This window comes from Rhinoraja longicauda, chromosome 1, assembly GCF_053455715.1.
Source record: "Rhinoraja longicauda isolate Sanriku21f chromosome 1, sRhiLon1.1, whole genome shotgun sequence".
NCBI classification, from domain to species: Eukaryota; Metazoa; Chordata; class Chondrichthyes; order Rajiformes; family Arhynchobatidae; genus Rhinoraja; species Rhinoraja longicauda.
Window position 1 is genome coordinate 123,214,400 of NC_135953.1, and position 15,995 is coordinate 123,230,394.

A 15,995-nucleotide genomic window follows, 5' to 3' on the forward strand; every position below is an offset into this window, starting at 1 on the left:
TCAAGCAGCACCTCCAACTGACCTTGGATAGAGTGACCTGCGTGGGTTTTCTCCGAGATCTTCGGTTTCCTCCCACACTCCAAAGACGTACAGGTATGGAGGTTAATTGGCTGGGTAAATGTAAAAATTGTCCCTAGTGGGTGTAGGATAGTGTTAATGTGCGGGGATCACTGGGCGGCACGGACTTGGAGGGCCGAAAAGGCCTGTTTCCGGCTGTATATATATGATATGATATGATATGATAGAGTGAATGTGGAGGATGTTTCCACTGGTGGCAGAGTCTAGAACCAGAGGCCATAGCCTCAGAATAAAAGGGCAAACCTTTCGATAGGTTGAGAAGGAATTTCTTTAGTCAGAAGGTGGTGAATCTGTGGAATTCATTGCCACAGACAGCTGTGGAGGCCATGTCAATGGATATATTGATGGAGAATATATCAGATTCTTGATTAGTAAGGTGTCAGGGGTTATTGGACGAAGGCAGGACAATGGGGTTGAGAGGGAAAGATAGATTAGCCATGATTGAATGGCGTAGACTTGATGGGCTGAATGGCTTTATTCTGCTCCTAGAATGATGATTCTAATGATCCCTTCGATAGTGGTGAGGTCAGTACAGGTGATGGACTGGGCAATATCCACCACGCTTTTTAACCTCTTTCGTTCCTGGGCTTTTGAGTTTCCGAACCAGGCCTTGACGCAACCTGTCAATATCCTCTCTACTGTACACCTGTAAAGGTTCAAGAGAATATTCATTCTCATACGAAGACGAGATACCATTTACAGGTAACCATTGATGCCCAAACATCTAGTCAGCCGAGGTAGGAGCTGAGCACAAGGCCATAAATATTCACCTTTTTTTTCATGTTTCTGGAAAGGTTCTGACCACTCTGAATATTTTTCCTTGAATTTTGCAATGAATCTGAAAAATAATGTTTGAACTCAACGTTAAATAAAATTATATTTTATTTTAAAATTGCAGATTTAACTGAATATCTCAGGCTGTTTTCAATGTCACTCTTCAAAGATAATCTGATCCAAGATAATTTAGCCTTATAAACTAAGTTTAACGGTCCTTAAATCTGATTTGGACTGATCTGGCTATGTCATCAGTTTCTGACGATTGCTCTCCCAGCCACCTCTATCTTTCAGATCTGTAGACACGATACTGCAGATGCTGGAATCTGGAGCAAAAAACAAAGTAGTGGAGGAACTCAACGGGTCAGGCAGCACCTGTTCAGTTTGAAGAATGGTCTATTTCCTCCCATAGATGCTAACCCTGATCGGCTGAGTTCCTCTATCACTTTGTTTTCTCGCTCTTTGAGATCTGTATTGTTCTGACCATTTTTAAACAATTCATGATTCTGACACACTATTTGGATTGAGGGACAATATGATGTAAATTCAGTTGTTCACAACATAAGCAATTCACATTTTATTTATATTACACGTTAGTTTGGACAAAATGTGATATGAATAGGTGGGTGGCTACTTTGCTTAAAATTCTGCCTTGATTATAGTCAATGACGGACCTGTCAGAGCTCACTTGGATAAGAAATTCCAAAGATTTCTTATGCTCTTAGTGAAAAGGTTTCTCAACATATTAATTATGTATGACCAAAACATTATTTTGAATTTGTAACTCCCGGTTCTAGACTTGCTGGCCAGGAATTACAGATTCAAAGTAATGCATCTTTGCATCTACCCTATAAAGCACTGAAGGAATTTAATGTTTCACTGGGATCACTGAGAGGGTCTAGCTCCAGTCTGCTAAACCTTCCCTCATAGGTCAACACTTCTATATCAGGAATCTTTCTCGGCAGTCTCTCATTGCCTCCCTCTATCCTTCCTTTGGCAAGGAGACCAGAACTGTACAAAATATTTTACCCGCAATTTCACCAGTGGTATATGCATATCAGCTATACAGACGTACGTGCTGTAAAATTTGCAATGGTCAAAAATAATGCAAAACATCTTGTAAAACCTAAACAGAATATTTTGAGACAGATTTTTCTTAAATTAATACAGTTTGGAACTATTTCATGATAAATAAACTTGCATTTTTAACGGTGATAATATCCTTTTAATGCATAATTCACGCTCATTTTTACAGACCTTTACCCTCTGGTACCAGGCACAGTTTGATTGCAAGTAGTTAGAGACCTTATGACTGGAAACAGGTAGCAAGCCGAAGTAACGTTGGTATGATTGCAAATAAATTCTTATGCAGCTCATCAGGGAAGATTCAGAGATGATGCTTTTCCTGACTGGGGTGCTTGGAATCTGTAAAGTCTCAAACTAGATGGTCATCGATTTTAAACAAAGTTATGAATGGCAGAGTAGGCACCAAGGGTGGATTTGCCTTCTGTTATCTCCAATGTTCCTATGGCCGTAATTGCAGTTGGTATTTGTGGAGAGAAGATACAAAGATTTACATTAAAAAGACTATTTGGATGATACAGATTTTGGTCCTTGCCTTATGTTGAGCAGGTCACATGAAATGCCAGCCTTGATTTGTAGTATTTCATGCACTTAATTTCAAGATTACGAAGTCATAATCCATTAAGAATGTTCATATAAATTTCGATTTAGATCAAGTAGTCCAAAGTTCATGATTTGAGACATTTTAAAATAATCAAAATGTTTCACAGAAATTTGATTGTCCTAACTTCCAAACGCACTGTTTGTGATTTGCTTACATGCCATTTGATTCTGTCGTATACCATAGGAGATAATATCAAAACAAAACTTCCTTTGGAGATAACATTGGCCTAAGCAATCCCAGAGGAAATAAAAATTTGTGTGGCAGTAAAATTAGCTGGATGGTTATGACTAAAATGATTGCCAGTTCAATAATTTTCATAATTACATTTTTACTATCTCATTCAAAGCTCTAAAGCATTTTAGTACGGAGATTATGTTAAGCAACAGAGATTTTAGAAGTTATTTTTCTGGAGCAGAAGTGGAACTTTGAAAACAATCTTAAACCCTGTGATAAAATTGAGGACTGTAGAATTTCTGCACAGTGTAAATGTTCAGCAGAGATGGATTGAATGTATATTCAAAACAATGTGTTTTTCAGATTCATTTAAAATTGGATTCATTATTGGTACTGGTTTATTATTGTCCTTGGTATCGAGATACCATGAAAGAATTTGTTTTTGTGTGCTATCCAATCAAATCATACTATACATGCATACAATCAAGCCATGACACAAGTACAAAGGGTAGTGCAAAGAAAAACATACCTGAGTGCATAATATAATATTACAGCATTATAGCATTATTGCTATAGAGAAATTGCAGATTAATTAAGAAAGTGCAAAGGCCAAAAGGAGGTAGGTTGGGAGATCAAGACTACAGCCTTAGCTTATGGGAAAGCCATTCAGTAGTCTCATTACAGCAGGAAAGAAGCTGTTCCTGACAGTAATGATATGTTTTTTCAAGCTATTTTATCTGCCTGATGGGTGAGAAGAGAGAATGACAGGTGTGTAAATGTAGCTCTGTACATTGATCTTGCTTTACTTGCACCATTTTACTGAGATCATTACACAAGTGCATAAGTGTAATTTATGAATTAAATGATATTCTAGTTATCTCAAGCAATTGTAAAAATATTCTGTATAATTGTCTTCACTTAGAGTAAAGTGTAGCATACAAAACTGCAGCATCAATGCCATAATAACTGAATCCCATATTAAAGGCAGCATATTCTGAATATTTCACAGCGCCTGTCTGGCCATCATTGTACACAATGGGTTCGGCTCCAAGATAGGATTGTTTGAGGCAAAAACATTATTACTAACCCTGATATTTTGCTCCTTTAGTGATGTCATGAGTTGGTGATGACTGTGTTGAAATTTCCAGGTGAATTCTTAGTGCACAAAGCTTACCAGATAGTTTAACATAATGGCAGGAACCAAGACTCAAGAGAATTAAGGAATGAGAAAGTAAACGGCACAATTTAGAAAGTGCACTCAGCTTGATAATATGCTATGTAAGCACAATGGAAACTGAGGTCCTGATTCTATTTAAATCCCTGCTCACTCAATCGCAATGCTTAGTATATTGAATCAACGTGAAAGTACTATTTATTGGTTCAGATATCTATTTTTATCTCTCATTAATCCTAAAGTTTCCAAGTTATAATTTCAGTAGTTTAATACTCCAAAATCCTCTCAGCAGCAACCTCTCAAACTTTTGGCCAGGCATAAAGCTGTAATTTGATGTGTATGAACTTTATATGCTTTAAAGAAGCAGAATTTTCAGGACTGTGTAACCAACAAATCTTGTTAGTGATCTCAGTACTGGCATTCAGGAGCTTTATCCAGGCTAATTTGAGTTTGAAATTGAACTGACATTATCTGTCTGTCTCTTTGGCTTCATAGAATTGTACTTACAAGGTTTAATCATGTTCTTAACATGTGAATGCGAAACAATGAAAGATTTGCATGACACAATTCTAATAATATGTTCCATGTATTTTAGGAAACTATAACCAGCATTTGTCTTATTCTTGTGACTTGCTGATATTTTACAGTAAACAGGTGTGCTGCATTTGATTGTGAAATTGATAATTTTTATTGGTTTTAGCAGAAATAAAAACTAAACTAGAGAGATGGGTATAGTGGCTGCATCAGACCGAGCTCATTGACTTGCTAGCATTGTAACCTGCAGGATGCAAATCTGTAATAATGATGTCCCATGTAATCACCAAACTTACTTGTGCTATCAATGTATTGAACAATTGCAAAGGAAGGGAGAATTAAGGCTGCTAACTCTCAGCTTTCAGATGGGGTGCAGATTAGCAGAAATTTGTGAACAGATTTGAGTTTAGTTTAGAGTTATAGTGTGGAAACATGCCCTTTGGCCCGGCCAGTCAGCGCCGACCACCGATTACCCGCACACTAGTTCTATCTTACACACTCGGGACAATTTGCAGAAGCCAATTAACCCACAAATAAGCACATCTTTGGAAGGTGGGAGGAAACTGGAGGATCCGGAGAAAGCCCACATGGTCACAAGTGGAGCATGCAAACTCCATACAGAAGTACGGTGCAACCTCCTTACAGGTGCAAACTCCACACCCACAGTCAGGATCGCACCCGGGCCTCTACGCTGTAAAGCAATTGGTGGTACCGCTGCACCACTGTGCTGCCCTGAATTTTCTTGAATGGCCTCTTTCAGAATATTTCAGGAAGCTTCGTGGAGGTAGATGAAATGTGCATGTACAAATATGTCATGTTATTCCATGAAGTCTGTATGTGAAATAAAGCTATTTTCAACCTGGAATTACTATATTATCGAATAACCTAATAACAGAAGGTGAGGATGCAACATTGCACTGTGAAATTTCTAAAGTGAGCTGAAAGCTTGAACTTTGCACTAAACTGAGTAGTATTATGATTTTATTTTAGAACTGTTTTTAAAGCCGCTATCTCATATTTTGAGTTTGATTCTTAAATTTGTGGATGTAATCGAGCTATTTCTATCCATCATTAAATGATTGGAATTCTCAAGAATATGAATGGTGAGTCAACTGTAACATTGCAACATGGAGATTTTCATTTGAGGGAGCATTATTTATAATTTTTATCTGCACTTTAGGTAATATACAAAAGGCATAACAATCCAGAGGTATAAACAACAGCTACCTCAAACCCGATATATGTAATTTCAGCATTCTTCAGTGCCTCTATTTTTCTAATTATGTTGCGGTATTGCTTTGCTGAAGTAGAGAAATTCCACCCATTTGCTCCCATTTTGGTCTCTGGATAGTGAATTATGAATTTGAGAAAGTGTGAATTTCTATTGCATGGAATTTGCCTGCATTTCAGATAGTTTATTGCCATAAATATGGGGATTTGCATGCCTCCAGTGTTGGTAAAGTAATAGTAACCCAATCTATATTTGAGTAACTACATGTAGAGGTCATTTTATTCTGTGGCTGATCTTCTGTTTTTCTCGTCCAAAAATGTTTACATTTTGAAAAAAAGTTCTCGGAATATAATTTGATATAATTTTAAACAGTACAGAAGGCACTAAATAGTGAGCTATAAAGTCTCAGCTGGAAATTGTTCAGCATTTCAAAGACAAGGCTTCTTTATATCATGATGAAAAGACATAGATTTAGATTTGAATATTCAGCTTGCAGAGCAGTGTTGCAAAATAAATCAAATATATTGCTGATATTACAATGTCAATGAGTGTACAATTACAATGTTTAAAAGTCATTTGCATAGGTACATGAATAGGAAGGTTTAGAGGGATGTAGGCCAAACACAGGCAAATTGGATGAGCTCAGGTATGCACCTTGGTTACCAGGAATTGGGCCGCAGAACCAGTTTCTATGCTGTATGACTCTATGACGTTGACTCTAACAGCTGGTAGTGGAGAGGAGCCAGCAATTCCCATCACTCCAGCTAGGCTTGTAAAGAACCGGTCCCAGATGCATAAAATATTGATGTGCTTTTGGCCAAGAGACAATTGAAAAAAAAATCAAGTAACCTGTGCCCAATCACTATAAAGTGACATGATGTCCTCTCTGATGATGCCCCTTTGAGCAAGTCAATTGGAGAGAAGGTGATGGGGTTAAAAGGCTAATGATTTGGGTGGGGACAGCAAGAGAGATTGGAGAGTGAGGAGGAAGAGGGAGTGAGAGAGAGGGTAAGAAGGTGTAGTGGGAGGAGTTTTATCTGAATTCAAATCTGGATAAGATATCATTTTCATTCACATTGACCTTACAGCCTCAGTGCACCTCTGAAACTTACACAATTTCATTTCTATCAGGACACCTGGCCTCTCTCTGGGCCTTTGGCCTCAGGTCTCCTCCCTTCTTGAATATTCATTTGTTTTATATTACAAATGTTTAAGAAGTGGGAAAAAAAACTGCAGATGCTGGTTTAAATCGAAGGTAGACACAAAATGCTGGAGTTACTCAGCGGGTCAGGCAGCATTTTGGGAGAGAAGGAATGGGTGACGTTTCGGGCCGAGACCCTTCTTCAGGTCTGAAGAAGGGTCTCAACCCGAAACGTCACCTATTCCTTCTCTCCCGAGATGCTGCCTGACCCGCTGAGTTACTCCAGCATTTTGTGTCTACCTACGAATGTTTAAGATGTGACCTCACTACTGTTAAGTGTGCCCATTCTCAATGGTTTAATGAATGTAATTGTCTGGAATGAGATGAATGCACAAATGTAAGTGGAGAAACCTTTTATTTAAAGCATGTATTCAGTTTGAGAAATTTTATCCATAGATTTCCTGATTTCTGTTATTAATATATGAACCTAGATTTTGCAAAATGACTTTATTTCTCCATTTATTTTGTGTACATTTACCCACATATTTCTTGGTTGACTAATGGAGGTTGCACAGACAGAGAGGGGCAAGTCCATAAAGGGATCTGAACATGATAAACTTATTAAATTACATTATTAGAGGTTATAAAGGCAAAACATTTTCTATTAGACTGTTTAGAAATATTGGGATTCTGTTATTGATTACCAGTGCAATGAAAGCCGCAGTTAAGGTGTGATCTTTAAAAAATTGCTTGATTAAACATAATTTATTTTTTGGAATGCTCAATCCGCAGGGCTGTGGATAGTCAGTTACTGAGCTTTCGCATTTTGAACATCAGGGAAAATGAAACTTTTTAGGGATCTGGTAGGAATCAGGATCAGCCAGGATCTTACTGACTAGCAGACCAGACCCAGAGGCCAGATGGTCTAATCTTGCTTCAGCTTCTGATGTATTTGTGATTCTTCAGCCTTGTTGTAAACCTTCCATTCCGCAGAACCTGTGCAAAGATGTCACAGCTTCCCTTTTAGAAGGTAGCTCGTTTAATAATTAATCACAATGTATGGGGGTGGTTGTATGCAGGGTAAATACAAGTATTTCTTGATTTATGAATATTAGATTCACAAATTTACCCATTGACTCTTTGGGGTACATGTCCATAAACTGTGCCTCATTGTAATGAACGATGTACCATTCTCCGAAGAATATACCGTAAAAATAATACCATAATGTTGACCTGCCTTGTTGCTTTACAATTTTTTTTAATGAAAAACTTAACAGGAGCGCATCCGTTTCATAAATCAAGGATTGAAATTCGACACAGATGTGTTTTGACACTCACTGCAAAATCTAGGTTAATGTATTACAAACGGAACAGTTATCAGTCTGAACCGAATTGAAAATGTATTGTAATATTTATGTTATTAGAAACCTGTTTTGTGTCTCCTATTATTATTGTGAGTATATAGTTATACAATTCCAGGCCCCAGGGCCACCTCTTAAATAACAGATGCCACAAATCTCTTTTGGAGATGATATGACTATATACACTGTTTATTGTGAAACAAGAAAATAACGGCAATGCTAATTTTATTTGATCACTTAATAAAAAAACAAATAAGCTTGCCCCTGCCTGGAGTGATGATCGATGTACTTAGGCGGAATACTTCATTTGCATGTTCTACTTTATTGTTTTATTTCTACTCATTTTGCTGTTTCATTATCCCTAATAGATTGACCATTGCAAATATCAAGACGGTTCTTTTAAACTTATATATAGCTAGAACTGAATTTTTAATGATGTATTCTTATTTCCAGAGATTCACTTGTCATTTAATATAATCCATTGCACCATTATCATTGTTGTAAGGATCACGTTTGCGAATTATCTGTTACTATCAAGGAATGGTGGTTGTTCTAGTTTATATGTGAGCATAAATAAAATGCTGTCCGAAGCATATGTCGAGAAGAATCACTGCAACACATTTCCATATGGTCAGTCTTTGCTCTGGCATGATGTACTATCTGATAATTCATTATGGGGAAAGGTTTACAATTCACCAGTCTCATTGTAACAGAAGAAAATGTCATCCTATCCACAAAACATTTACAAGCCCTTCTTCTTTCTTGATTGAAAGTTCTAATTAAGTGGATACAGAAAATTAACTGGAATTAGCTGTCAAAAAGTCACATTTAAATGAATGATGAGCTGCTCCAGCAGTAAACATTTAAATGATATAAATTGCCATTTAAGTGTATGGTTTAATGTTTGTCATGCTTTAATGTGACATGAGACTGCCGTGGCAATCAAACAGCTTGTCTTGATATGAACATATTGAAGGAATTTTGTCTCTGTATGACTTTGTGTTGTACCATCTAGTTGTGTTTCACTTTTCTTCATTGTAATGAACCAGTACAAAAATGTGGAACATTTGCTGAAGATTGTTTTTTTTCCCCAAGGGCTTACTAAATCATGAATGGATTACATTCTTCCTTGTTGCTAGTCATTAGTTCTTAATATAACAAACACAACTTCTTACATAATATTAAAGTGGAAAATATTTAGACTGATACTACTTCAACAGTCAGATGCTAATAAAATCAGAAATCTTTTACAATATTAAAATTATTGTTTTATGACCTTTCTGGCAAAAAAATCATAATAAAATTCCATGTAACATCAAGGCCCAGATGTTGGTGATAATTGCTGACAAACCTACCCATTTAAATGGAAGCAAAACTGGAATTTTGCACAGGTATAGTCAAATGTGGAATTCACTGACAGATTGAGAACACATTTACATTGGAGATAGTGTCAGGTTCAACCAAACTAAGGATGCGTGACCATTATTGGTTCCAGTGGGGATTGTAGGACTGAGAATAACAGAGCAAGGGGAATGTTAAATTCCTCTTTTAAATTATTTCTGTTTAGCGTTTGAATTATTTATGTGTATTGGGTTTTTAGCTAAATTTGATTTTTAAAATGTTTAATTGTTTGAAAAGTTGTTATTCATTTTGTGTTTAACAGTTTTAAATTAATTCTGGACACACTTAAAACCCTTACAGGTTTCAAAACTAACAAAGCTGGGAGTTCACTGTGTGTGACCTGGAAGGGATCTTTCATGCGATGGTGTTCCCATGCACGTGTTGCCTAATCCCTCTTGAGTGTACAGGTCTCTTTAGACACAATAGTGCAATAGTCTACGCATGTCATTACAATGCATATTATACACGCTGCAGTCAGGGGATGCTGATCAACTGGGCTGCTTTGTCGTGGATTGTGTGAGAGTTCTGGAATGTTTTTTTGACATTCCAAATACACTCCTGACTTGCTTCTGTTGGCTAATAGAAAGAGTTGAGTTACTTATCAGAAAAATCAGGTGTGAATCTGTAATCTAGTATTTGGATGCAATACAGCAGCTTGCATTTATAAAGCAATTTGGTTGTTAGTAGAACTGGCTACCTAAAATTACTGTTGGCTGCTCAAGAACTGATAATACAAATGTACATGGTTTCTACAAATACAGGGAATGCAGTTTTTGCCAATGATAAAAAAGTGCATTTAGATGAACAAAGGAGAGGTGCTACTTGTTTATGTCATCATTAATTAATATAGTGCTACCAGGATAAAACGATGAATAGGAGTACAGTAAGTATAGCAATTATTTAGGAAAGAAAATAATGTTATTGGGTCTTCATAGGGACAAGGCATCGATGAAAATGTTTTTTTTATGTCAGAGCATTGAGAGTCTGAAGCTCTACTTCAAAGGGAAATGGAAATAGTCTTTGAATATTTTAAAGGCAAGGTAGATAGGTACCTGACAAGGAACAAAGTGAAAGATACTGGGGAAGAGACAAATACAACCAGATCAACCATGATTAACTAAATAGACCAGGCTCTAAGTGGCCTACCCCATCTGTCAGTTCACTTGTTGCTTTAGTCACGATAACAAATTAATATTAAATATATCTAAAAAGAAAATAGAGAATAAATGCAAGATTTCATAGGTAATGGACAACAACCTATTGCCAGAAATTCCTGTGCCATGTTTCTTGTATTTGAAATCCTTCTAATTCACTGGGCTCATACTCAGAATTTATGGGATGTATATTCGATGAGTCAAATGAATTTAGCATAGCAAAGGGGTGGCCATCCGGAAGGGTAGGACATACAAAAATCAAGTTATGTACTTTGCTTGAGGGACAAAGAAATAAACTCCGAAATATCAAAATATAGAAATGCAGTGGTCCTAGGAGATTCCGTAGGTAAACGGTTCTACCACGAATATAATCCATTCTATGCGTTGGCTCATTGGTTCCAATGTAAAGGACATTACTGAGAGAATGCATGGCATTATTCATGGGTGGGAAAGACAGGGAGGGTAGAAGCTATAAAACTGTTGTACACGTTGGTACCAACAACATAGGTAGAAAAGTGGATGAGGTCATGCAGACAGACTTGGAGATACAATGTGGAAACAGGCCCTTCAGCCCACCGTGTCTGCGCTGTCTGGCGATCACCCATGCACTAGTTCGATCCTACACGCTAGCAACAATTTACAGAGGCCAATTAACCTACAAACCCACACGTCTGGAATATGGGAGGAAACCGGAGCACCTGGAGAAAACCCAAGCGGTAACCGAACGTACAAACTCCATACAGACAGCACCCATGGTTAGGATCGAACCCGTCTCTGGCACTGTCAGGCAGCAACTCTACCACTGCGCCACTGTGCTGCCCTAAACTATAAGGAATCTGAAAAGAGTTCAAGAATCAGGACCTCAGATGTTGTAATTTCTGGTCTACTTCCTTTGCCATAGGCTTAGTAGTTTAGTTTGGTTTGAGATATCATGCGGAAACAGACCCTTCGGCCCACCAAGTCTAAGCCAATCAACGATCCCCATGCACTATCCTACACACTAGGGACAGTTTAAAATTTTGCCAAGATACTTGCATTACATTGTTCAAAATTTAATGAAAATAGTCAATAATTTTCAGAGTAACCTGAGGTCATCATTTGTGTAATTCAGGTTTGGTAATTGGACTTCTGATCTATTCTGCTGTGATGGTTATTTTGTCCATGACAGAAGTGGACTGTTATCATTTGGAACATTTTGCCATACAAGTACTTTCCATCTCTGAGGTCCTGATAAATGTTGCTTTCTGGAACTCTATGGTGCTGGTCTTCACCATGTAGTCAGTGGAGCTGTCCCCCACAGCACTGCAATACGTACCTTAGCAGAGTTCTAAACTATCAAGGCCATATTTGATTTTCAGAGTTAAGCAGCTTCATAATTTTGACTCAAATCATTTACTTCATGATAGAAATGGTGACTGAATTTTTGACTCCCCAGCAATCTAATTCTTTCTAAAGGTTTTCAGATGGATCTGATTCATGGCACACCTAACCACTGCTCTTCCTGCCTCTAAAAGAAGGGTAGGAAACGACTGAATTATGAGCAACAGCCAGAGTATGAGAATCCTTTTTTAGAAAACATGTTTATTGCCAATTTGTTTCAATTTTGCTGGAGAGTTTAAGCTTTGTGGTGCCACTTTGAGATGGCCTTTGGCTACACAATGCAAATTGAGATGGGCGAACTGGGAATGCTCTCATTTGTTTCCCGTATATGACTGAATCATATGGGCTGTCTAATTAGTTGATTGTCCAAATGCATCTGGACTTAGAAGTGAGTTATATAAAATGAATCCTTTGTAAACTGAACAAGTCGTCTGGTGCTCATGTACCTTTTCTGTTCTGGTTTACAGGCTTTGGAGAGCGAGTTTGTTTCGTGCCAACTCCACCAGTGGATTGATCTGATTTTCGGATATAAATTGCAAGGTCCCGAGGCTGTCCGATCTCTCAATGTCTTCTATTATCTGACCTATGAAGGAGCTGTCAACCTGAATTCCATCAATGACCCAGTGCAAAGAGAGGTAAGTCAGTGGCAAAAGGTGATGAAATAATACTGACTTGAATGAACCAGCAAAGTATAAGATATAAAATTTTAGATTTTGGTTAATTGACATAAACTGTCTTTGCTTTCTGAGTTTACTTTCAGTAGTCTATTGAATACTCTGCTGGTTTATTTGTTCCAATCAATTTCAATTTAATCAATCAATCAATCAATCAATCAAATTACCAATTCCAAATAAAGTTAAAATATTTTCATGTTAGGATATAAATTGTAATATTCATTAACAGTTTCAGAAATTGTATGTGAGCCACTGCCAAACAAAAATCATTTATTTCTGCCAAGTTGCTGTAGATAGGCTGATACTTCAGACGTATCTTGAATGTCCTCAGAGATTTCATGATGCATGAGAGCTATGCCATTACATACCAGACTTCAGTGTGGTAGGAGAGAGGGAACTTTTTAATCAGTCGGTCTTTCAAATGTTTTTTTTCCAAATGCAGCTCTATATCTTTGATAATTGAAACCATGTTAGAGACAGAAAAAAATTCATTGCACAGCAGCCAGGCACCAGTTTGTATGCACTTAAGCAATGTGTAGCTGACTTGCCAGAAGTTCTAAAAAGTCATTAGTGCATTTGTCTTAACTTTTAAACTGCACTTGTGTATATAATGTCACTTCAGCTGTAAAACACTACATGTGGTAGTTACTTTTAACAATCTTTGTAACATTTCAGCATCTGTGACTGCTGCAGTCCAACACGTTATTAAAGTGCTTACCTAGGTTTTTGAAACACGTAAGGGGAATGTTTAAGCAGCTTATACCCCTTTTAAAAATAGTAACACTATTTGTTTTTATTGTTTTTTTGCTTTTTCTTTTAAAAAAAGTAAATGTTGTTGGGCCCCAAGTGAAAACAGGCTTGGACAAGTGAGGAAACTGATGATGTTAAATGCCACTATAACAACACACACTGTCACTAAACTATTTCAAATTTTCTTTCAAAAAGAACAATTATGCTGAGATTCTTTTCAGATCAAATTCGTTATGCATGTACCTGGAAAATTGTTTGAACACATTGAATATTCTGTCCCATTTTTGAGTACTGGTACTACTAGATTGGAAAGGGATAGCTGAAAAACCTATTCTGATTTACCAATATTGATGATTTTGTTTCATTAAGTGTTTGCAGGTGATCATGTGACATTTTGGCCCTCTGGTTTTTTTGGAAGACAGATCCAGGAGGCAAAGTAAAGCACTTAAAAAAATATATATATGTTTACCACAGTGCTCTAGCTATATCCACTATTTTAATTGTTGATGTTTTTCCACAGTAATTTGCGCATATAATGGGCTATAAGGAAAGAACAAAATTATAGGCACCATTTTCTTCGCATTGGTAGTATCTAACCCCGAGTTTCAAAGCGGGTCTGTTCCACAAAATCACCTTGCAAGTTGAAACCAGGCATTATGGAAAATAGGGGAACCATTGTACCAAGATGTGATAACCTTATTTCATAATAAAATAATAGACAGAAAATAATGAAATTGACTCTCTAATTACGACCTCAATTGGAGCTGGCTATTCCCATATAGGGAAAGGAAATAACTGAGCTAGGAAACCTGTGAAGCCAGAGATGAGGAGACTGCAGCTTCTGTCACATACAATAGTGAAACAGTACGATCAGGTTTGAAATAGTTTACTGCCAGTTCTCAGCAACCTAGTAGGTTTATTAGGTTAATTCCCGGAATGGCTGGACTATCATATGTTGAAAGACTGGAGCGACTAGGCTTGTATACACTGGAATTTAGAAGGATGAGAGGAGATTTTATCGAAACGTATAAGATTATTAAGGGGTTGGACACGTTAGAGGCAGGAAACATGTTCCCAATGTTGGGGGAGTCCAGAACAAGGGGCCACAGTTTAAGAATAAGGGGTAGGCCATTTAGAACTGAGATGAGGAAAAACTTTTTTAGTCAGAGATTTGTGAATCTGTGGAATTCTCTGCCTCAGAAGGCAGTGGAGGCCAATTCTCTGAATGCATTCAAGAGAGAGCTAGATAGAGCTCTTAAGGATAGCGGAGTCAGGGGCTATGGGGAGAAGGCAGGAACGGGGTACTGAGAATGATCAGCCATGATCACATTGAATGGCGGTGCAGGCTCAAAGGGCCGAATGGCCTCCTCTTGCACCTATTGTCTATTGTCTATCTATACGCACTTTCCAGTCAGCTTGTAACCCTGAGCTTCACATTTCAGAACTTGCATTTATTTTGTGCTTTTCAAGACTTTCAAAATGTTTTACAACCAATATGGTACTTTGCATGTGAAGCAATTGGTAGAATATAAGTGGCGGTTAAATTATACAAAGCCATTCCCACATGTAACGGTGATAAAAATTACTCCATTATTTCTTCAAATCATGTTGGTTGTTGAATGAATAGAGAATAGAAATGCTGGAAAAGCTCAGTCAGTCAAGCAGCATTTATGGAACGAGAAATTTGATGAAGGGTCTTTGTGCTGATATATCAACAAATTTCTCTTTCCATGGATGATGCTTGACTGGCTTATTTTAGTTTAGAGATACAGCGTGGAAATTGGACTTTCAGCTCACTGAATCTGCGCCATCCAGTAATCATCCATACACTAGTTCTATCCTACACACTAGGGACAATTTTTACAGAATGTACAGAATTTTTACAGAAGCACCTGGAGAAAACCCATGCGGTCAAAGGGAGAACATACAAGGAGGCAGCACCCCTGGTCAGAATCGAAGCCGGGTCTCTGTCAGGCAGCAACTCTACCACTGTGCCATCTTCCAGCATTTCTGTTTTTGATTCAGATTCCAATATCTGCAGTTGTATTTGTTTTCTGTGAGGCAATGAATGTTGGCCTTATTAAGGGAAGAGAATATGAAAACATCTGTTCAGCAAATAATTTTAAAATGTCTAGATTTTGAATAACACTTTAAAGTGCCAATGTCCTCTATATGAGCAATTACAGAATGTTGTGGCGGCTCCCATGGGTCGGACCATACCACTACTGAACCCTTCGGCACGGGAATGGACCAGTTCAGGGGGGCGGCCCTTAGCTACGGGGATAAAACGGGATTTTAGGCGCGATCTCTCTCTGGCAGACTCGACTGGTCTAGAGAACACCACGATTAAATCCCTCCCGAAATACCTGGCTCCTTGCCTTTATTTCGGGCTTTTCGTCGCGCCACAATGTATTATAATTCAAAAACTACTTTAATCGCATACCATCGTCTGATCTGCAACTCAAGTTCATTTTCCAGCTTT

At 37.7% G+C, this 15,995-nt stretch overlaps 1 protein-coding gene across 2 annotated transcripts in view; it reads left to right on the forward strand.

The window, feature by feature from the left end:
* Positions 1-15,995, forward strand: part of lrba (LPS-responsive vesicle trafficking, beach and anchor containing) — a 681,010-nt gene that overhangs the window by 570,265 nt on the left and 94,750 nt on the right. For both annotated transcript variants that reach the window (XM_078405961.1, XM_078405966.1), the window contains exon 47: positions 12,557-12,724. In XM_078405961.1, coding sequence (XP_078262087.1) covers positions 12,557-12,724 — 168 coding nt within the window. The remainder of the gene's footprint in view (positions 1-12,556; positions 12,725-15,995) is intronic.